Raw genomic sequence first — 21,771 nt, 5'->3', positions numbered from 1 at the left:
CAGCGAGCCGCTGGTGGGCCCTCACACGCCCGAAGATGAGTTTGATGTCAGCTTGGTGGACGATAGCTTCCGCCCCGCGAACTTCGTCCTCTTCAGAACTGGCGAGGAAAACGACTCCATGTCGCTTTCGACATCGGAAAAGGTTTGGGCCTATCAGTGGGGCCACCCCGACCAAGAGGGCCCTGCAGACCTCCAGGAGGAGCTCGTCAGGGTCTTCGGAAAGGCCGTCACGGAGCTGGGTCTCGCTTGCAACGCACCTGACGAGCCTGTGAAAGGTAGCTGGACTCGTGGCTCCTCCAGTTGACCTGCTGCCAGACGGCATTGAGGCATGCAAGAGCTTGTGGTGAAGTTGTGGGCTGCACCCCAATCGGCGCGCACCCACTCTGCCACGCAGGCCACGTTCACGCACGTGGACGGGACGGGGCGGAAACCGAGCCATCTCCCTGACTGACCGATGCAGTGAAAGAGTGAGTGCATGGGAGGCCCCGCCCCCAAGCCCCATGTTCAAATGCATCATGTCCCCCATGTTCCTTCAGGCGACAATTGCTATGTGTGTTTAAATGCTGTTTGTGTGAGTTCGACAATAGAAGCATGTACACAATCAACAAAAGAGCTTTTTCTTTCTCTTACACTCAACACTGTGTCACTCGCCCTGTCTCATAGCAGCGCTGAGCCACAACCCATGATTATAATGGCCTCGCGAGGGCGCTTTGAGTGCCAACACCACATAAACACGGTGTCACTCTACCTGTTCAGATGCATCATGTCCCCCATGTTCCTTTGGGCGACGATTGCTATGTCTGTTTTAATGCTGTTTGTGTGAGTTCCACAATAAAAGCATGTATACAATCAACAAAAAAGCTTTACTTCCTCTTACACTCAACACTGTGTCACTCGCCCTGTCTCTGAACAGTGCAGAGCCACAACCTATGATTATAATGGCCTTGCGAGGGAGCGAGAGTGCCAACACCACAAAAACACATACATCATGTTCCCCCATGTCACTATGATGACATGGCCTGTGGTCGGAGTTAGGGCTGGGCGATATATCTAACGATATGATCATGCGCATCTAATCAGTAAAGATGCGTCCGTGATCACCGCTAAAATCTCCATCACCTGCTTATAATTGGAGTGGCATTTAATAGACAGCAGAGGTGGGACTTTCAAGTCACAAGCAAGTCTTCAAGTCATATCCAAATCCTCAAAGGGTTAACGTTAATGAGATAATTAAGTGACTAATTAAATGATGATTGTGCATTAATGATGAACTTCTGCTGTTAACAATCAACATCACTGAAGTAAAGAGAAACACAAGAACTACAACTGAATTTAGCCACAGCCTTCAACTGAAAAAAAAAAAAAAAACACTATGTCACCATAATTGTGGTCAGGGTTTGCTTTAGGTAGTCTCTTGACCCTTTTACTAATTCAAAGCAATTTGATTTAAAACAATTGCAATATTGTTTTAGCAACAAACATGTATGCATTGCTGAATCAAACCTTGTAGTGACAGATGATCTTATGCGTTTTCTGCTTTTATCTCATGTTGATTTGGACGAGATAGTCTTCTTTGGATTGTTGACTGACATTCTGCTTTTACCATATCTGGGACTTTCAATTCACAAGCAAGTCTTCAAGTCATATCCCAAGTCCTCAAAGGGTTAAAGTTAATGACATAATTAAGTGACTAATTAAATGATGATTGTGCATTAATGATGAACACCTGCTGTTCTTGAGAATTACAGAGGATCAGATGTTGATGTTTTATTGGTTAAAGTGATGCAACCATAATGGAGATCAGCGTTTGCTTTAGTGGGGCTCTTGACCCTTGACTGTCATGTTAGATCTCTTTATGTAGCATTGCATGAGGTGCTGTAAAGCAGAGAGAAGAAATTAATCTGTATGTGATAGGTGGTCAGATTACAATCAAATTGACATTAGCTCTATTTAAGTTTAGCATAATCAACCCAGTAAAACTACACTATGGAAAAAAAATTAAAGTAAGTGAATTTTAAATCTACTAAGTGCATACAAAATTTGAAAAACTATACTCTGTAGACACACACAGACATCAAGAACCAGCATATGACTCTCAACAGTGGTGACAATCAACAAAATGTTGCATGCTGGGTAAAAACTCCCGTCATGCACTGCAGTATGAAAAATTGTCACCACTGTTGAGGATCGTGTGATAAGTGTGTTTGTCTAAAAACCTGAACTGATTGTCTCCTTTTGTGTTTTTCAATATTGAAGCATAGTGATTATTTTTACTTCAGTTCAGTAATAGCTGAGTGCCAGTCTACTATCCAAAGATAAACACAATTTCATTATGTTCAGTCATCATGAGTTATAAGCAGAAAAAAGCATAAGATCATCTGTTACTGCAAGGTTCGACTCAACAATGCATACATGTTTGTTGCGAAAACAATATTGCAATTGTTTTGAATCAAATTGGTTTGAATTAGTAAAAGGGTCAAGACACTACTTAAAGCAAACCTTGACCACAATTATGGTGGCATAGTGTTTTCTTTTCTTTTACTTTTTTTTCAGTTGAAGGCTGTGGCTAAATTCAGTTGTAGTTCTTGTGTTTCTCTTTACTTCAGTGATGTTGATTGTTAACAGCAGATGTTCATCACTAATGCACAATCATCATTTAATTAGTCACTTAATTATCTCTTTAGCTTTAACCCTTTGAGGACTTGAATATGACTTGAAGACTTGCTTGTGACTTGAAAGTCCCACCTCTGATAGACGGAGCCGTAGATCGCTGACAAGCCACGCCATATCGCGTTCATTATCGCCTGCGGTAATGAACGCGATATGGCGTGGCTTGTCAGCGATCTACGGCTCTGTCTATTAAATGCCACTCCAATTATAAGCAGGTGATGGAGATTTTAGCGGTGATCACGGAAGCAGCTTTACTGATTAGATGCGCATGATCATATCGTTCGATATATCGCCCAGCCCTAGTCGGAGTCACAGAGAAGGTGGCACATAAACCGTTTGGAATTGGAAGCGGTGTCCTTAGCCCTGCAAGCCTGTCGGTTGAAATTGGAGTGGCAACATGTACTGATTCAAACCGACAACACGTCTGTGGTCTCGTACATAAATCGCCAGGACGGCGTGTGCTCCAGAGCTCTATTCAAACAGGCAGCGAGTCTACTTTTGTGGGCGGACCGACACTTAATCTCCATAAGAACGTCGCACATCCCCAGTACTTTGAACCGTGGAGTGAGCATGCTTTCGAGGAACGGGATTCCTCAAGGAGATGGAGGCTTCACCCAGGATCAGATCTAATGATTTGGGAGGGAGGAAGTGGATTTGTTTGCCACGAGCGAGAACACACACTGTAAGACGTTCTTCTCGCTATCTCACTCCCCCCTGCCGGGAGATGCTCTGACATCGCGTTGGCTGGAAGCCAGGCTTACACGTTCCCTCCGGTGAAGATTCTGCCTGTGTTTTGCAAAATCAGGGACGAGAGAGCGTCAGTTATACTCGTGGCCCCGAACTGGCCGAATCAGCCCTGGTTCGCAGACCTGAGAGAGTTAGTGATAGCTCCCCCATGGCGAATCCCCCTCAGGCAGGATCTGCTGTCTCAGGCGAACGACACAATTTGGCACCCCATCCCCGAGCTGTGGAACCTTCATGTGTGGCCACTGCGGGGACCCCAATAAGTGGGACGCTCTGCACTTACAAGTGTTGAACACACTTATAGAGACGCGAGCACCATCAAACAGTCGCTGCTACACGCATAATCATTTATATTGACCCGGGACCTGTTCCTTGTCGGATGTTTTGCGCTTTCTACAGCACAGTATGGATAGCGGGAGTTTGAAACCATCCACGCTGAAGGTGTATGTGACCGCTATTGCCGCTTTTCGTTCCCCGGTTGACGGGCAAACGATCGGTAAACACGCTCTGGTAATCAGTTTTCTCAGGGGAGCAAGGAGATTGTGTACTTCATGGCCGCCCTCCGTGCCGCCGTGGGATTTAGCTCTAGTTTTGAGGGCTCTATCTCTTACTACCGTTCGAGCCCTTAGCTTCGATTGCGGTTAAGGAGCTTCCCTGAAGTCTGCTTTGCTTCTTGCTCTCGCCTCAGCGAAGCGCCTTGGAGACTTTCATGAGTTTTTGGTGAATGATATTGCATCGGTTTCGGACCTGGCAACTGTAATGTCACTCTCCGGCCGAGACCGGGTTTCGTTCCGAAGTAAAAACACTCAATACACCATTTTGTTTCCCTGCCCGCCTTATCTGTTGAGCTGTCAGCCACGCGTGGCGCTGATGCTCAGAGAGCAGGGACCCTGTTAGGGTTTTACGGATGTATATGGATTGCTCGGACGTCTTTCGTCAGTCGGACCAGCTGTTCGTGTGCTTGGTGGATGTAAAAAGGGACGTGCTGTTTCTAAACAGAGACTTTCTCACTGGATCGTGGACGCTATCGAATGCCAGGGGAAAGATTATCCCCTCAACATCAGAGCTCATTCTGCGAGGACAATATACATGCTTCCTGATGGGCCTAGTCTAGAGGTATGTCTATCCAGTATCTATGTTTTGCTGCTGGCTGGTCTTCCCAGAACACAATCGCCAGGTTTTACAAGCTGGATGCACCCTCTGTAGCATCACATGTACTTTCGGTGAGTTAAGTTTTATTCATTCTGTTATAACCAGCTATACAGTAGTTACCATGGCTGCTAACTCTGTGTTATGGTTTATATGGTTTATGCAATAGTCACTGCAAACGCCGTCGACTCTGTTTAACTCTCATGCTTGAGTGCTTATTGCGTTGTGTCTGCCATGGTTAGTGCAGACTTCAATTTATTGCTTGAAGTTATGCAAATTTTGTTAGGGTCGGAGCAGATGTCTCATTGGTCTAGTTCCGCCTATCAGATGCAAGCACTCTTAGTGACACGGCCATTGGCTAGAACTGTCCTGCTTATGTGTGGGGGTGATTGACTCCGTTCAGGGCTCATCTTCACTGCTCTCACGGCGGGATTTTATACAGTTCCCATATACATCTTAGCAGACATAATGTTGAGTTAACGCCTCGAGAGGGAATGTCTCCGGTTACTATTGTAACCTCGGTTCCTGAGAGGCAGAAACGAGACATTACGTTAGCCGGCGTGGTCGCTGTTCGATCAGCTGTGCTAGCTTTCAGTCGTGATTCTGACGTAATTTCCACGCCCATGCATTTTATACTGCCTGCTGACCTGTCAGTATTTGCATGCTTCGCGTCAATTAGCCAGCTGTCCCCAGCTGGCGTTAGCCAATAAGATTTCAGCGAAAGTGGAGAAGGGAGGAGTTCCCCCATATACGTCTTAGCTGACGTAATGTCTCATTCCCGCCTCTCAGGGAACCGAAGTTACGATAGTAACCTGAGACGTTTTGCAGTAAACCGCATAAAGTGACCACATACACATCGTTTGCCTGCTGGACGAGACAAGGCAACAACGATAAAAGATTTGCTGGCTGACGCATATATTTTCTTCATTGGGGACCGTTTGGCTGTCAATGCTGGATGGATAACGTTGATTAACCCTCACTGTGCTGCTTGCAAACGGAGTTCGTCTGACGAGAGAGAAAGTTACAATCGCGGTAGGATCCGGGTTTTTCATTCTACACCAGGAACATGAACATGTTAAGAGTAGCCTCCGTGGCCTCAACAGGAACAGTCGGGTGCTCAGAGAGTTCGACTGAGACATGACGAGTCTCTGGAAGTTCCGCAGAGGCGAGGAGAGACTCTGGTAGTTCAGCAGAGACGTGGAATGGTTCTGGTAGTTCATCAGAGACGTGGAGAGGCTCTGGTAAGTTCCACAGAGAAGTGACTAGACTCTGGTAATCCCATGGTGTTTATACTGGATTCCAGAAGATCGGTGCTGACTTGACTCTGCTCATGAAGATTATTGGTGACTTGCATTTGTTCATGAAGATCATTGGTGACTTGTATTTGTTCATGAAGATCAATGGTGACTTGTCCTTGTTCATGAAGATCCGTGGTGACTTGCCTTTGTTCATGAAGATCACTGGTGACTTGAATTCTCCCATGAAGAACCCCGGTGACTTGACTCTGTCCTTGAAGATCACCAGTGACTTGACTCTGTCCTTGAAGATCACAAGTGACTTGACTCTGTCCTTGAAGATCAACGGTGACTAGCCCTGACTCTGGAAGGTCCACAGTAACTAGCCCTGACTCTGGAAGGTCCACGGTAACTAGCCCTGACTCTGGAAGGTCAATGGTGACTAGTCCTGACTCTGGAAGGTCAACGGTGACTAGCCCTGATTCTGGAAGGTCAAAGGTGACTAACCCTGACTCTGTAAGGTCAATGGTGACTAACCTTGACTCTGGAGGGTCCACGAGCACCTGACTCAACTCTGGAGGGTCCACGAGCACCCGACTCGACTCTGGAGGATCAACCGGCACCTGACTCAACTCTGGAGGGTCCACGAGCACCCGACTCGACTCTGGAGGATCAACCGGAACCTGACGCAACTCTGGAAATTCAACTGGAATCTGACTCGACTCTGGAAAGTCAACAGGAACTAGCCCTGACTCTGGAAGGTCAACGGTGACTAACCCTGACTCTGGAAGGTCGACGGTGACTAACCTTGACTCTGGAAGGTCAACGGTGACTAACCCTGACTCTGGAGGGTCCATGAGCACCTGACTCGACTCTGGAAGGTCAACAGGAATCTGACTTGATTCTGGAGAATCAACTGGAACGTGACTCGACTCTGGAGGGTCAACAGGAACCTGCCTCGACTCTGGATAGTCAACTGGAACCTGACTCAACTCTGGAGGGTCAACTGGAACCTGACTCAACTCTGGAGGGTCAACGGGAATATGACTCAACTCTGGAGGGTCAACGGGAATATGACTCAACTCTGGAAGGTCAACCGGAACCTGACTCAACTCTGGAGAGTCAACGGGAACCTGACTCAACTCAGGAAAGCCCACTGTAGTGCCCATCTTGTACTTTGGTGCTGGTTCAACAGGCGTGACGTGAACAGTCTCTGGATCGGCAGACGTGACGTGAACACTCCTGGGCATCTCTAGGATCTTTGACAGCATGGAAAAATAATCCAAAAACGTTTCAGCGTCCATCTTGGGCGTTGGCACTGAGCTGGCGGCCATCTTGCACCGTGGCGCTGGACTGGTGACCACTTTGTGCTGTGGCACTGTGCTGGCGTCCATCTTGACTCGTGGCGCTGGGTTGACGGCCCTCTTGTGCAGTGTCGCTGGACCTGTGGCCATCCTGGGCAGTGTTGCTGGGCCGGCGGCCATCTTGTGCTGTGGCGCTGGGCTGGCGGCCATCTTGCCTCGTGGCGCTGGGTTGGCGGCCATCCTGTGCAGCGGCGCTGGGTTGGCGGCCCAGGATCGACGGGGGGCCACAGTGGAGAACGATGTCGGACCTCCTCTCGACCACTCACTTCTTGCGCGACCTCCCCTGGTCCCACGGAACACAACCAGGCGGGTACCCTCAAAACCATTCCTCTCCCGCTCGGTGGCTGGGGAGGAAATTTGAACAGAAATACCGCTGGATCTCGTAGATGGAGTCCTTCTTTGACGATCATTGCCCAGAGAGACACAGGGAGAGCGAGAGATCCAATAGCAGGTATTTATTTAAAGGGAAAATCCAAATCGTGGTCAAACAACAATCCAAAGGTCAAACCAAAAATCAGTCCAAAAACAAATGAACAAATAGACAAAAGAGGGAACTGGAAAGGGAAAGGAACGGGAACTAGGAGGACGAGAAGACAAGAAGGAATCTCGGAAGACGAGAAGGCTGAACATACGAAAGGCAAGGACTCCATACAAACAACAGCGAAAGACTGGTATTTATAGAGAGGCTAATGACAATAAAGTGACTACACCTGGTGCATTTAACAGGAGTGCAATTACTGTGAAGACAAGACCAGACTAGAGGAATTCTAGTGCCTACGGTGAAGTGCCTAAGGGGAAGTGAGCCCACTAGTGGACACCCAGAGAAACAGAGACTAGACAGCGTGACAGAATCATAGTGGTTTTAGCATAGACAGTAAAAGAAATGGACACAGCGACCCCATTGGAACTCAATTGAGACAAGTGAAGCCCATTTTTAGCTATTTTTAGCACTTCCATTTCTAACGCGCAGACTCAAACTAAGCTTGATGACGTCAGCAACCTGTCTGACAGATGTAAATCTTCTAGTAGCTGTGCGTGCAAACTGCCATCGTTAATCTTGCAGGGACTGCGAGCTTGAGCAGGGAGTTCTTTGGCGTGAGTGAGCAGGAGTAAGTATTCTGATTAATTATTTTGTATAGTATTTTAAAATGTAACGCCAGTATGCCATATTAAGTTAATTGCCTGCGAGCTTCTCCTCCTGTCTGTACGGTAATTTCTCTACTGAGCGACAGAGAGTCGAGTGGTTATGACGCAATCGTTAGCCTATTTTTACAAAACCTGTTTCGTCGGGGCCTTAATGTAACATAGAAGGTAATGGAGCACTTTATACATTGTCGTGTATCTTTAGAAATAAATAATGGACAAATGGAGTCTTTAAACGCCTCAGATGTAAAGTTATTAGCTGTCAAAGTGACGCCAAAATGAATGGGAGTCAATGGGATGCTAACGCAAGTGAAGTTCTGCTACAAGATGGCGGCACGCGGCCGACTTCAACTTCCAGTTGACTTCCTTGCCGCCTGGTTTTTAGACAGGGTTATTATACAATGGAATGTCTCTTTCACCATTTTACCAAGCATTAGGGTTAAGAGGGTTCAATACTGTATACGTTGCTGTATAACGTACTTGCCTCATCATTAGCCTATGGTGAAAAGGGTTACACACACACACACACACACACACACATTGTGATCAGTTGACTGTAAATTATCTCTTATATGTTCTTAATACCTCAGTATCTGCAGCTGACTGTTTGGACTCTTCAGTCCATCAGAAATAAACTTTACACCAGAGTCCAGCAGGTCATTGTTCCTCAGATCCAGCTCTCTCAGGACACAGTTTGAGGATTGTAGAGCTGATGACAAACTCTCACTACACTGAGCAGTGAGATTACAGACAGCAAGACTGAAAGAGACAAGAACACAAACCAACAGACAGATCATCAACAGACACAAACCATTAGATCATCTACAGACACACACACACACAGTCAGATAATCTAGACACACACAATCAGATCATCTAGACACACACAATCAGATCATCTAGACACACACAGTCAGATCATCTACAAACACACACCATCAGATCATCTACAGACACACACACACAGATCATCTACAGACACACACAGTCAGATCATCTACAGACACACACAGTCAGATCATCTACAGACACACAGTCAGATCATCTACACACAGTCAGCTCATCTACAGACACACACACAGTCAGATAATCTAGACACACAAAGTCAGATCATCTAGACACACACAGCCAGATCATCTACAGACACACACCATCAGATCATCTACAGACACACGCACACACACACACACACACACACATACAGATCATCTACAGACACACACACAGTCAGACCATCTACAGACACACAGCCAGATCATCTACAGACACACAGACAGATCATCTACAGACACACAGTGAGATCATCTACAGACACACACAGACAGATCATCTACAGACACACACAGACAGATCATCTACAGACACACACAGTCACATCATCTACAGACACACAGTGAGATTATCTATAGACACACACAGTCGGATCATCTACAGACACACAGTGAGATTATCTATAGACACACAGTCAGATCATCTACAGACACAGAGACAGATCATCTACACACACACACACAAACAGTCAGATCATCCACACACACACACACACACACACAAAGTGTGATCAGTTGACTGTAACTGATCTATTATATGTTCTTAATACCTCAGTATCTGCAGCTGACAGTTTGGACTCTTCAGTCCATCAGAAATAAGCTTTATACCAGAGTCCTGCAGGTCATTGTTCCTCAGATCCAGCTCTCTCAGGACACAGTTTGAGGATTGTAGAGCTGAAGACACAATTTCACAATGCTGTTTTGAGAGACCACAGCCAGAAAATCTACAAGAGATAAAATACAATTTAAGAAATAACAAAACAATAAAGACATTTACAGAGTGTTGTCAGTTTTCTGTCCTCAGGGAACGGAGCATGACATAATCTGAACACTGAATCACAATATGATGTTTTATAATCTTTCAGATCGATTCATATCTGAGATCAGATTAGCTCCTGACTGTTTATTCTCAACTCATGAATATTTAACATTTCGCTAATTGTAGCAGTGTTTTCTGGAGGTATCAAAAATAAAATAAAGTTCAAATAAAATAAAGAAATAAAAGTTTTGAGAGACTCTTCAGACAGCAGTGCATTTATTGCAGTTTTACTCTTTTTTTCCCCCTGGATTAAATCTTTCCTGCTGTATTGTTAATTTGATCAATATTTGTAGTTTCTCTTTATTTGCTGCTTCAGCTGCATTAGTTTGAGTCAGTGGTGTTCACAGGAACATTAACTTGCTTTGCTTTATTTTGCTTTATTAACTTTAATCAACGTCACAGTTATTCAAGATCAAACGAGACGTGTTGAATAAATGCTTGATATTTAGTTTAAGCTTCACAGCAAGAGACAGAGATGAATTCACTTTTAAATCCTATAAAATTGGGTTAATGAAATAAAATAGTCCTGAATTAATGCATGTTGGAATAAAACAGTTTAATTTAATTCTCTGTCAGCTGCTGAAGCTCTTTTAAATGATTGTTTAAACATCCCAAAATTGTATTAACATTTACTATTTATTTTTTAATCATCATCTATGAACTTACAGCTCTGTGGAAATTTATTTATGTCTGTGAGTGACTATATTAATGTTTAAAGTATAGGTTTTACATTAGTGTATACATATAAATTAATTGGGCAAAATAAACATTATTACACACAATAAACGTGTTTAAAAACATGGGTTGCAATGAGGACACTGATGAGAGGTGTGTCCTTTACTACAGATTCACTATTCACTATATAAGACTAAAAATAGCACTTTCAGAAAGTATTTCATAATAACCTATTCTAGATCATGACAAAAATCCATCATCCACTGGTGGTGGATGAGGAGATACCTCTGACAAGGTAAAGCACTTTGAGTGCCTAGAAAAGCGCTATATAAATCTGAGGAATTATTATTATATTATTATAAATTTCAAAGCAAGCAAGCATCCGATCATCTACACATATATAGTATATAATCTACACAACATCTATAGTACAATACTATGGTGACACATTGCTGCCACAAACTTATTTTTTTTCCCCACTCATGTCATAATAATGACGTTAAATTTTCTCTTTCAAACTACATATTTTTCCGTAATAATGAGATCTTTTCAACATCAGTCACTGTTTATGTAAAAATATCTTATTCTGAAATCAATGTTACAAACACGCCGGGTTCCACCTCCACTCAGTCACTACGCACGCCCTCACCGGAATACTGATCACATCCACCTGATCCACCTGCACTTCTAGGTGGTTGTCCTGCTTCGTCAATAAACAAGCTACAGGTAGTCCAAAATGCAGCAGCTAGAGTCCTTACCAGGTCAAGAAAATATGATCATATTACTCCAATTTCACAGTCTCTGCACTGGCTACTTACTAAGTTCTTTATCAGTTACAAATTATCATTACTTACCTATAAGGCCCTAAATGGTTTAGCTCCTGCGTACCTAACTAGCCTTCTACCACGCTACAACCCATCACGCACCCTAAGGTCACAAAACGCTGGACTTTTGGTAGTTCCTAGGATAGCAAAGTCCACCAAAGGAGGTAGAGATTTTTCACATTTGTCTCCCAAACTCTGGAATAGCCTTCCTGATAATGTCCGGGTTTCAGACACACTCTCTCTGTTTAAATCTAGATTAAAAATGCATCTCTTTCGCCAAGCATTCGAATAATGTATCTCTTAAATTGTGAGTGTAGTTGTATCTGATCAAATGTGCATTCTTATTCTTTAGCTCGGGTTAAACTAATAAATTTTACTTTGTTGGATCAGCAGCTATGCTAATGATGTCTCTATTTGTTTCTCTGTTTCTGCTGGGATCTTCATCCTGTGGTATCTAGGATTTACACAAGTTCCAGTCTGGATCCAGAACAGCTGAGAAGAGATGATGCTGACCCTCAGAGGACCCCAAATGATGCTGACCCTGAATCAACAAACAGAACTAACAAATATTGCTACAAGTGTGACTGCATCATATAATAATTATTAATTAATAATATTAATAATGTTCATCGTCTAGCTGACTACGTCTTGTATTAATTTTTTCTAAAAATCCTGTCAAACATGCACAAACTGACAGTCACCACCATAAGCTACTACTTAAATATTGTAGAAACACAATTTTCTGTAAAGTTGCTTTGTAACGATTCTATTGTAAAAAGCGCTATACAAATAAACTTGAATTGAATTGAATTGAATCCTCATCACCACCCAATCACCTCAGCACTATAAAAACCACACACACGCACTCGTCATTATCCGGTCACATTCACGACAAGGTCTTACCTGTATGCCCACTCTTAGGACTAACTCCTCTTCTACTTACCTATCTCCAGCGATTCTCTGAAGATCCAGATCCCCAGTGTGTGTGTGTGTGGTTCACCTTCACCCCTGGACGTCTTCACCCAGCCTGCACGGATCCATCCTCTCACTCACCCTTCACTACCTGCTCCTCTGCTTGTGTCGGTTTAATAAACTACTCTATCTGTTACTCCTCAGCCTCCCGAGTGATCCGTAACAGATGACCGGACCTTCACCGCCAGGCACAAGCATGAGCCTAATGGACCCCTTTCAAGATGTGGTTGATGCACTCAGAAGAACACTCTCGGCCAAATCTGCATCCCCAACACCAGCGAGCACTTCCGTCGACCATGCCATCACTTCCTCACCTTCCATTCACGCCAGTCCCATGGCCCGGCCAGCGCCCTACTCTGGTTCAGCGGAGGAATGCAGCGGTTTCCTCCTACAATGTCCATCAATGAGATCTAAGCAGAGGTGGAAATTCCAGGAGCCAGAAAGTAAAAGTCCTGCCATATTTTTGTTCCACCCATGAACTCAGCAGCTGATTTCATCAGAGGAACCAAGTTATTTCTTTCAAGTCACAAACGAGTCTTGAGTCACATCCCAAGTCCTCAAAGAGTTAAAGTCAATGAGATAATTAAGTTACTAATTAAATGACATTTGTGCATTAATGATTTACACCTGCTAGGGGATCAGATGTTGATGTTTTATTGGTTAAAATGATGCCACCATCATGGAGATCAGTGTTTGGTTTAGTTGTGCTCTTGACCCTTGATTGGTTGTGCTAGGTCTCTCTCCGTAGCCCTAGATGTGGTGTTGTAGAGACGAGAGATCAGGGGTATAAAATAAACATATAGGCACAATGAGCTGGTGATTATATTGAGAATAATGTGTTTTTTCAGAAGTTTAGAGTTCGAACAATTGTCCCAGGGAAGCTGCAGCACACAAAAAAGGTACTTCAACATTTACAGAGAATAAATTTTAAATCTGTGTAACACATACAAAAATCTGAACTCCAGTGCTTTTTTTTTAGACACACACAGATATCAAGAACCAGCATATGAATCTCTGCAATGGTGACAATCAACAAAATGCTTCATGTTGCAATACATGAAAAACTCCCATAATGCACTGCAGTATGTATAATTATTTGTCACCACTGTTGAGGATCATATGATAAATGATCATGACTAAATGCATAATCCTAATCAGTTTTCTTTTCCTCTTAATGTTGAAGTATGATGGTGGAAATTGTCTTTTAAGAATAATGCAATTGAATCAAGATCAAACAGGCTTCAAAGCATACTGTTTGCTGTAAATCAGTAACGCATTTGCTTAGAAGCAAACTAACCAAAACCGCTAAAATGCTCAAGAGCCCAAATGAAGCAAATACTGACCACAATTATGGTGACAAAGTAATTTTTTATTTTCCTTCCAACTGATTTCATCCAAGGCTGTGCTTAAAGTCAGTTATAGCTCTTGTGTTTCTCTTTTCTTCAGTGATGTTGATTGTTAACAGCAGGTGCTCATCACTAATACACAATCTTTATTTAATTAGTCACTTAATTATTTCATTAACGTTAACTCTTTGAGGACTTGGGATTTAACTTGAGACTTGCTGGTGACTTGAAAGGAATGACTTGGTTCCTCCTCTGGTGAAATCAGCTGCTGAGTTCATGGGTGGAACAAAAATATGGCAGGACTTTTACTTTCTGACCCCTGGAATGTCCACCTCTGGATCTAAGGTAGACTTTGTTATTTCGCAGCTGCAAGGTAAAGCACTACTGTGGGCAGATTCTATATGGACTCAAAATAACCCAGTTATCCAGTCTTATTCTAGCTTCATTGACCATTTCCGTGAAGTTTTCGGCAGACCAGCTTGGGACTCTTCCATTGGTGAGAAGCTGTATAATCTCAAACAGGGGAAAATGTATGTCAATGAATATGCCCTTCAGTTTAGGACTGTAGCGGCCTCCAGTGGATGGAACGAACAGGCTTTACTGACTACCTACCGTCAGGGATTGGAACCTTGAGTGCGGTTGCATCTCGCTGCATACAAGGACACCATCAGGCTAGAACGATTTATCCAGCTATCCATCCGCTTCGCCACTCGTATGCAGTCATGCTTAGAAGAGCACCAGGGCCAGACGTATTCCTCTAAGCCACTCTGCTAACCAGAGGCCGTCAGCTACCCAGAACCAGCCAGTGAACCCATGCTCTTGGACTCCCATCGTCTTTCTATGGCTGAACAACAAAGACGGCTGGCCCAGAATCTGTGCCTCTACTGTTCAGCCCCGGAGTATGCCATTGCTGTATGCCCCGTCCATCCTCCTCGTCCCATGGTGAGTGCCATTCTTCCTTCAAGATACCAAATGAAACCACTCACCACTGTTGTGACACTTACTGCCGCTGACATATCTTTTCCAGTTTCCGCCCTCCTCGATTCTGGGTCAGCCGGCAACTTCATCTCCGGCGCCCTCTGCCGTCAGCTTAAGCTCGCTACCACGGCAATGCCGTCAGCCTACCAAGTCCACACTATCACGGCAAACCGTTAAGCAGGAGATGCGTGCGCCATAGTGTGGGTCCCATATCCCTCCAAACCGGACTACTCCATCACGAGGAAATCCATCTGCTGGTTCTGGAGGAATCCACCGCTGACGTGATTCTAGGGCGCCTGTGGTTAGAGCAGCACAACCCCGTAACTTCCTGAAAGACGGGCAAAGTCCTGAAGTGGGGCGACGCCTGTTTCAAAAACTGTATCTCCGGTTGTCCAGTTCCAGCCACACCTTCCCCTGAACCTCTTCCAGTCTGTTCCACATACGCCCCATTCAGTAACATCTTCTGCCCCAAACGGGCCTCCAAGCTCCATCCACACCAGCCGTGGGACTGTGCCATCGATCTGCTGCCGGGTGAACCAGTGCCTAAGGGAAGGATATATCCCCTATCCATTCCTGAGGAGAAGGCCATGAAGGATTACATCAAGGAGGCGCTGGCCCAGGGTTATATTCGTCCATCTACCTCCCATGCTGCTTTGAGTTTCTTCTTTGTCGAGAAAAAGGACGGAGGTTTAAGACCATGCATTGATTATTGGGCTCTCTAAAAATATAACAGTGAAGTTCAGGTACCCACTTCCCCTCGTCCCAGCTGCCTTGGAACATCTCCGTGGTGCCACTGTGTTCACGAAGTTGGACCTCCGCAGCGCCTACAACCTCATCCGGATACGAGAGGGGGACGAGTGGAAGAGCGCCTTCATAACTCCTACTGGCCACTATGAATAATGCGTGATGCCGTATGGACTTGTTAACGCCCCCTCTGTATTTCAGGACTTCATCCACAAGGTGCTCCGGGAGTTCCTCCACAAGTTCGTCTTAGAAAGTAAAATAATCATGAAGAAAAATAACAAAAATAAAAAAAGCAATTTTAAAACTTTTTAAAATGATTAAAACATTTAAAAACAGTTAGAAAATGATTTTACATAAAAAAAATTAAAAAAAAAAAACTGAAAATATAGTGCAATCTGTTCGGACATTGCACAGTGCTCATTCAATAAATGCATAGCTAAAAATATGGGTTTTGAGTCTAGATTTAAATGTGACTAGTGTTTTAGCACATTTTATCTCCTCTGGAAACTGATCCCCCACGTTTTTTGTGAACCCTTAGTATTTCTAACTGACTTGATTCTAGTGATCTGAGTGCTCTGTTAGGTTTATATTCAGTGAACATATCTGCAATATATTTCGGTCCTAGGTCATTTAGTGACTTATATATGAGTAAAAGTACTTTAAAATCAATCCTAAATGTAACTGGAAGCCAGTGTAAGGACCTGAGGACTGGTGTGATATGCTCAGATTTTCTGGTTCTAGTCAGAATCCTGGCAGCAGTGTTCTGGATGAGCTGCAACTGTCTAATGGTCTTTTTGGGAAGGCCGGTGAGGAGCCCATTACAATAGTCCACCCTGCTGGTGATAAAGGCATGAACAAGTTTCTCCAAGTCTTGGCTGAAAACAAAACATCAAATTCTTGCAATGTTTTTTTTAAATGATAGTATGCTGATTTAGTTACTGCTTTGACATGAGTACTGAAACTAAGGTCTGTCTCCAGAATCACACCAACATTCCTGACTTGATTTTTAGTTGTTTGACCCCTAGAGTCAAGGTATGCATTCACCTTGAACACTTCATCTTTCATCTTCATCTGACCAAATGACACTTGCTTGCATTGATAGACATCTTTAAATAGAGCAGCTACACCCCCACCTCTCCTAACAATCCTGCAAACACTCATGTAAGTGAAGATAGGAGGGGCTGCTTCATTGAGGACTGCTGCACTGCAGCTGTCTTCTAGCCATGTTTCATTTAGAAACATAAAATCCAGATTGTTTGTGGTTATAAAGTCATTGATTAGAAATGATTTATTTTTTAGTGAGCAAATTTATAAAAGTGCTAACTTGATGGCAGTGCTTTGTGTCTTTACATCAATCTTAGTTTGATGCATAATAGGCCGCAGATTAGATGAGTTTGCCCTTCGGCTTGAGAAGGCCTTAGACTTTCTATCACGTGATAAAACTGAAATAGAGAAAGTTACAGGCACACTGGGTTCCCGCTTGTTCTGTAAACATTTGTGAATGTTGCTGCTATTATAGCGGGGACCGGACACATATCACTGAGAGCTGCTATCAGTTGTTTTTGGTTCACGTTCAGCAGATAGAGGGTTTGGGCCCTGGCATTGTGGCAGCGGTCGGAGAGCTCTCATAGGAACAGGGCCCTCAGGCTTTGGTGGTTGGGGGGCCCGCCGTTGGATTGAATGGATTGACACACTCTGCTGAATGATGATGGAGGGAGTAGTAGATATTGTCCTTAAACACTCTTGCACCAAGTTTGTTTGGGTGGAGGCCATCCGGTTTAAACAGTTGTCTATGGCCCCAGAAAAGATTGAAGTTGTCGATGAAATTCACTCCTTTTATATTAAAAGATCTTTGTAGCCATGTGTTCAGCCCAAGCAACTGTGAAAACATATGTGTTCCCCTCGCTGGGAGTGGTCCACTGAATGATTGAACTTTGAGTCTTTGAAGTTTTTCAAAGAGTTCACTGAAGTCCTTCTTAAGGAGTTCTGACTGCTCTTTCCGGATATCATTCTTTCCCACATGGATGATGATTCGATTTTCAGTTTTGTGCTTCATCAGAATGTTCTGAAGTTCCTTGTTCACATCAGACACCATTGCTTGAGGAAGGCAGCATGTTGTTGTAGTCCTGCTACGGATGTTTCTGATAACAGAGTCACCCACTATCAGAGTCCTGGGCTCTGCTGCGCTCTGAGCTGAATGCCGCTGTCTGCTCGACCTTGAGCGCCTGTTAGTAGTGATGTTAGCTGCTGGCTGATCCGATCCATGTTTAATCACATTTGGGGATTCCTCACCCACATTTATTAATGCTTCAAATCTGTTCTCCAGATGTATAGGGGGTGGTAGAATACCAGTACTTACAAGCCTTGTCATAGTCGAATCTGGGGTAGAGGAAGCTATGGCAGCAATACGAGAAACTTGTGACAATCTGATATCTCGTGTTCCTTTGGGTCTTGCTCCCTGTTTGTGCCATTGATTAGTGTGGCGATCAGTTTCAGCTTGTTCCTTTACACTTGGTATAAACTGGAGAGATTCAGAAGATTCATGGGACTCACCGGCTGTATGCTGAGAGGGTACATGACTACGGTCTGCTGAGTGTTCCATCTGTTTTGGAAGTCCAGAAAGTAACTTTGTTTCAAGAATCACAATCCTTTGTAGAAGTTTGCAGCAGTTCATGCAACAAGTAGATCCAACAGGAGGCATTTTCTCTCTCTTCTGTTTGAATGTAGGTAGTTGTTATCCTGTCTCCAGAATGTAAGCTGCTGGCAGTGGGAGACAAAGTCTTCTTTTTGTAGTATTATTCCAGTCCCAATGTCTTAGTCTATATTGACAATAACCTCATCTACTCCCGGAGCCTGGCAGAACATCAACGCCACGTTGCAAAGGTCCTGCAATGCCTGAGGGCCTACCATCTGTATCTCAAAGCCGAAAAATGCTTCTTCCATCAGCCCTCAGTGCAGTTCCTTGGATACAACATCTGCAGCAGTGGCATCCAGATGGACAAGGGGAAGGTAAACGCCGCCAAAAATTGGCCCACTCCAACAACCATCAAGGATTTACAGCGGATCCTTGGCTTTGCCAACTTCTACAGACGGTTTATACAAAACTTCAGTACCATCACCAGTCCTCTCACCAGTCTCCTCCGTAACAAACCCAAATCTCTCTCCTGGACTCCTGCCGCCACAGAGGCCTTCCACACCCTTAAAGAGGCCTTAACGACCGCCCCACTCCTGGTCCATCCCAATTCCCGACCGACCCTTCATCGTGGAAGTTTACGCCTCAACCACCGGAGTGGGAGCGGTCCTTTCTCAGCAGCAGGGGAATCCCAGCCGCCTCCAAACCATGCACCGCCTTCTCCCGGAAACTCAACCCAGCGGGGGTCAACTATGACATTGGCAACCGGGAACTGTTGGCCATCAAACTGGCTTTGGAGGAATGGAGGCATTGGTTGGAATGAGCCAAACACCCCTTTCTGGTCCTCACAGATAATAAGAATTTAGAGTATCTTCGAGTGGCCAAAAGACTAAATCCTAGACAAGCCCGCTGGATGTTATTCTTCACCCGCTTCCATTTCACCATCTCATACCGCCCAGGGGTGAAAAACGTAAAGGCTGACGCTCTTTCCAGATGTTACGCCCCCGAAGAGAATCCCGAAACTCCAGAAACTATCCTTCCAGAAAGAGTCATCGTCTCTCCTATTACCTGGTCCTCTGAAACTCTTCCTCCTACCGAGCCAACCACCAACACCCCACCGGGACATCAGTATATCCCCAGGACACGGCGCACTCCACTCATTCACTCCGCTCACACATTACTTGGCACTGGTCACCCGGGGGTCAATGAAACCCTCTCGTTGCTGAAGGAACGCCTCTGCTGGCCCAACATGGCCTCGGATGTCAGGAGGTACGTGAATGGATGTACAAGCTGTGCCATATCCCAAAGCCCTCGCCATCTTCCATCAGGCAAACTCCATCCTCTGCCCATTCCCAATCACCCGTGGTCACACCTAGGTGTGGATTTCATAGCTGATCTCCCTCCTTCAGATAACAATACCTGCATTCTTGTCACAGTGGATAGATTTTCTAAATCCTGTCGTCTTCTTCCTTTGAAGGGTCTGCCCATCGCCATGGAAACGGCTGAACTGTTATTGAATCATGTCTTCAGGTACTTTGGCATCCCAGAGGATATTATCTCGGATCGAGGCCCCCAGTTCATCTCCCAGGTATGGAAGGCTTTCCACTCACTCCTAGGTGTGTCCATCAGCCTGTCCTCCAGGTACCATCCCCAGTCTAACGGGCAGACAGAGAGGAAGGTGCAGGAGATTGAACGCTTCCTCCGTACCTTCTGTCACGGCCACCAAAACTCCTGGAACCAGTTCCTTGGGTCGGCTACAAACCACCTCTATTCCCCTGGTCAGGTGAACCCTCGGATGTCCCCGCCATCAACTACTGGTTCCAGGACAGCATGAGGGTCTGGGACGCGGCACACCACCAACTCCAGTGGGCATTGCGCAGACGTAGAACGACAGCCGACCTTCGCCGATCAGAGGCCCCTACTTACCAACCCGATCAGAAGGTCTGGCTGTCCACCCGGGACATCCGCCTGCGTCTGCCCTGCCGCAAGCTAAGTCCCAGATTCAATGGCCCATTCACCATCATCTAGCAGATCAATCCAGTCATGTACAAACTCCAGTCACCCCCTGAGTACCGGATTCACTCTCCTTAAACCTCACCATCTTTCTGTCTCTCCCTCCACAGAACCTGGTGAAGACGAAGCCCCTTTTCCTAGAAGACTGTGCAGCCTATGCTGTTAGTGACATCCTGGAATCCCGGCGGCGTGGTGGACAACTGGAATATCTAGTGGACTGGGAAGGATACGGTCCAGAGGAACTTTCCTGGGTCCCACGCAACGACATCCTGGAACCTACCTTGGAGGAGTGGATGGAAGGAGGAGCCAGGTAGGAGCCCGGAGCAGGAAGAGCCAGATGGTGCTCCAGAGACCAGCCAGGATGACGATCCACGATGGAGTCGATGGCGGGAGGAGCCATGGTGGAGGAGCTGACGACACCAGGGGGCCGACTGATGGAGACTGCTCTGGTGGGTGAGGAGCCCATGATGGAGCAGAGCAGCCACAGAGCCAGGGTGACGCCGAAGGTCCGGAGGTCCAAGGCAGCACTGAAGGTATCGGCGACCGAGGCGGAGGCGGGGCTCCAGAAGCCCGCTGCGCAGTCGGAGGGACTGAGAAGGAGGTAGAGCCGAATGGATGGAGTGATGAGGCGAAGCCATAGAACTGGAGTCCTGAGGCGGTGGATGGTTGAAGACTCACCAAGGTGGAGCCGGAGGGATGAGGGAGCCCGGTGGAGCTGATGGGATGATGGGCCACGGTGAAGACGAGGGAGCAGGGTGCTGACTGAGGGTGAGCTGTGGGACTGAGTGGCACCAGCGGAAATGGGGCAGAGGAACTGGCTGGTCTAGGAGGAGGCGGGAGAGGGAGGCTGGGAGGGAACACAGGAGGATCAGGGCTGGACGGAACCAGCAGAGACACAGGAGATACAGGGCTGGCCGGAACCAGCGGAGATGCATGAGATTCAGGATTTACCTCCACAAACCAGTCTATAAGGTCCATTTGAAAAATGTCCATTAATCCCTTCATATAATTTCCAGAAACCAGTTGCAGCTCACCCTCAGTCACAGGAGTGTGGGCAGGGCTTTCCTCCAAGCCCTCAGTCTCCACCGGTAATCCAACGGTGCATGGTGTTGCTGGCTCACACACCTGGTCAGTCGCGCTCTCGAGTCCTTGCTCCCCGACAGTGATTGGCTCGGGCTCTGCGGCTGCGGTGGGCTCTGGCTTTATCTCCGTGCAGCGGGATGAGGGCTGGCTGGTCTCTGGTTCGGAAGTGGGGCTAGAGATATCCTCTTCAGCGGTGCAGATGGTGAACGACGATCCATTTTTCTCCAGCACCCACTCCATGAAAGCGGCGAAATCCTCTCTGGAACCGTTCACTGGCAGGCGTGAAAGTCCCTGGTGTGGTCCTCCAGCGAACAGTCCAACTGCTCCAGG

General features: G+C 45.8%; 2 protein-coding genes across 6 annotated transcripts in view; both read right to left on the bottom strand.

Moving 5' to 3' along the window:
• The window catches only part of LOC128020811 (NACHT, LRR and PYD domains-containing protein 3), a 638,518-nt gene that overhangs the window by 449,715 nt on the left and 167,032 nt on the right, over positions 1 to 21,771 (bottom strand). The gene's annotated exons all lie outside the window — the stretch shown is intronic.
• Positions 1 to 21,771, bottom strand: part of LOC128020587 (NACHT, LRR and PYD domains-containing protein 12) — a 137,751-nt gene that overhangs the window by 77,048 nt on the left and 38,932 nt on the right. For 2 of the 4 annotated variants that reach the window (XM_052607455.1, XM_052607239.1), the window contains exons 6-7: positions 9,906 to 10,079; positions 8,891 to 9,064 (exon numbers count right to left, since the gene is read on the bottom strand). The exons of 1 other annotated variant lie outside the window; for it this stretch is intronic. In XM_052607455.1, coding sequence (XP_052463415.1) covers positions 8,891 to 9,064; positions 9,906 to 10,079 — 348 coding nt within the window. The remainder of the gene's footprint in view (positions 1 to 8,890; positions 9,065 to 9,905; positions 10,080 to 21,771) is intronic. One more of the 4 variants, XM_052607293.1, reaches the window with a different exon arrangement.

The sequence above is a fragment of the Carassius gibelio genome, chromosome A1, assembly GCF_023724105.1.
Source record: "Carassius gibelio isolate Cgi1373 ecotype wild population from Czech Republic chromosome A1, carGib1.2-hapl.c, whole genome shotgun sequence".
In the NCBI taxonomy this organism is placed as follows: Eukaryota; Metazoa; Chordata; class Actinopteri; order Cypriniformes; family Cyprinidae; genus Carassius; species Carassius gibelio.
This window is presented reverse-complemented; position numbering and strand designations above follow the sequence as displayed.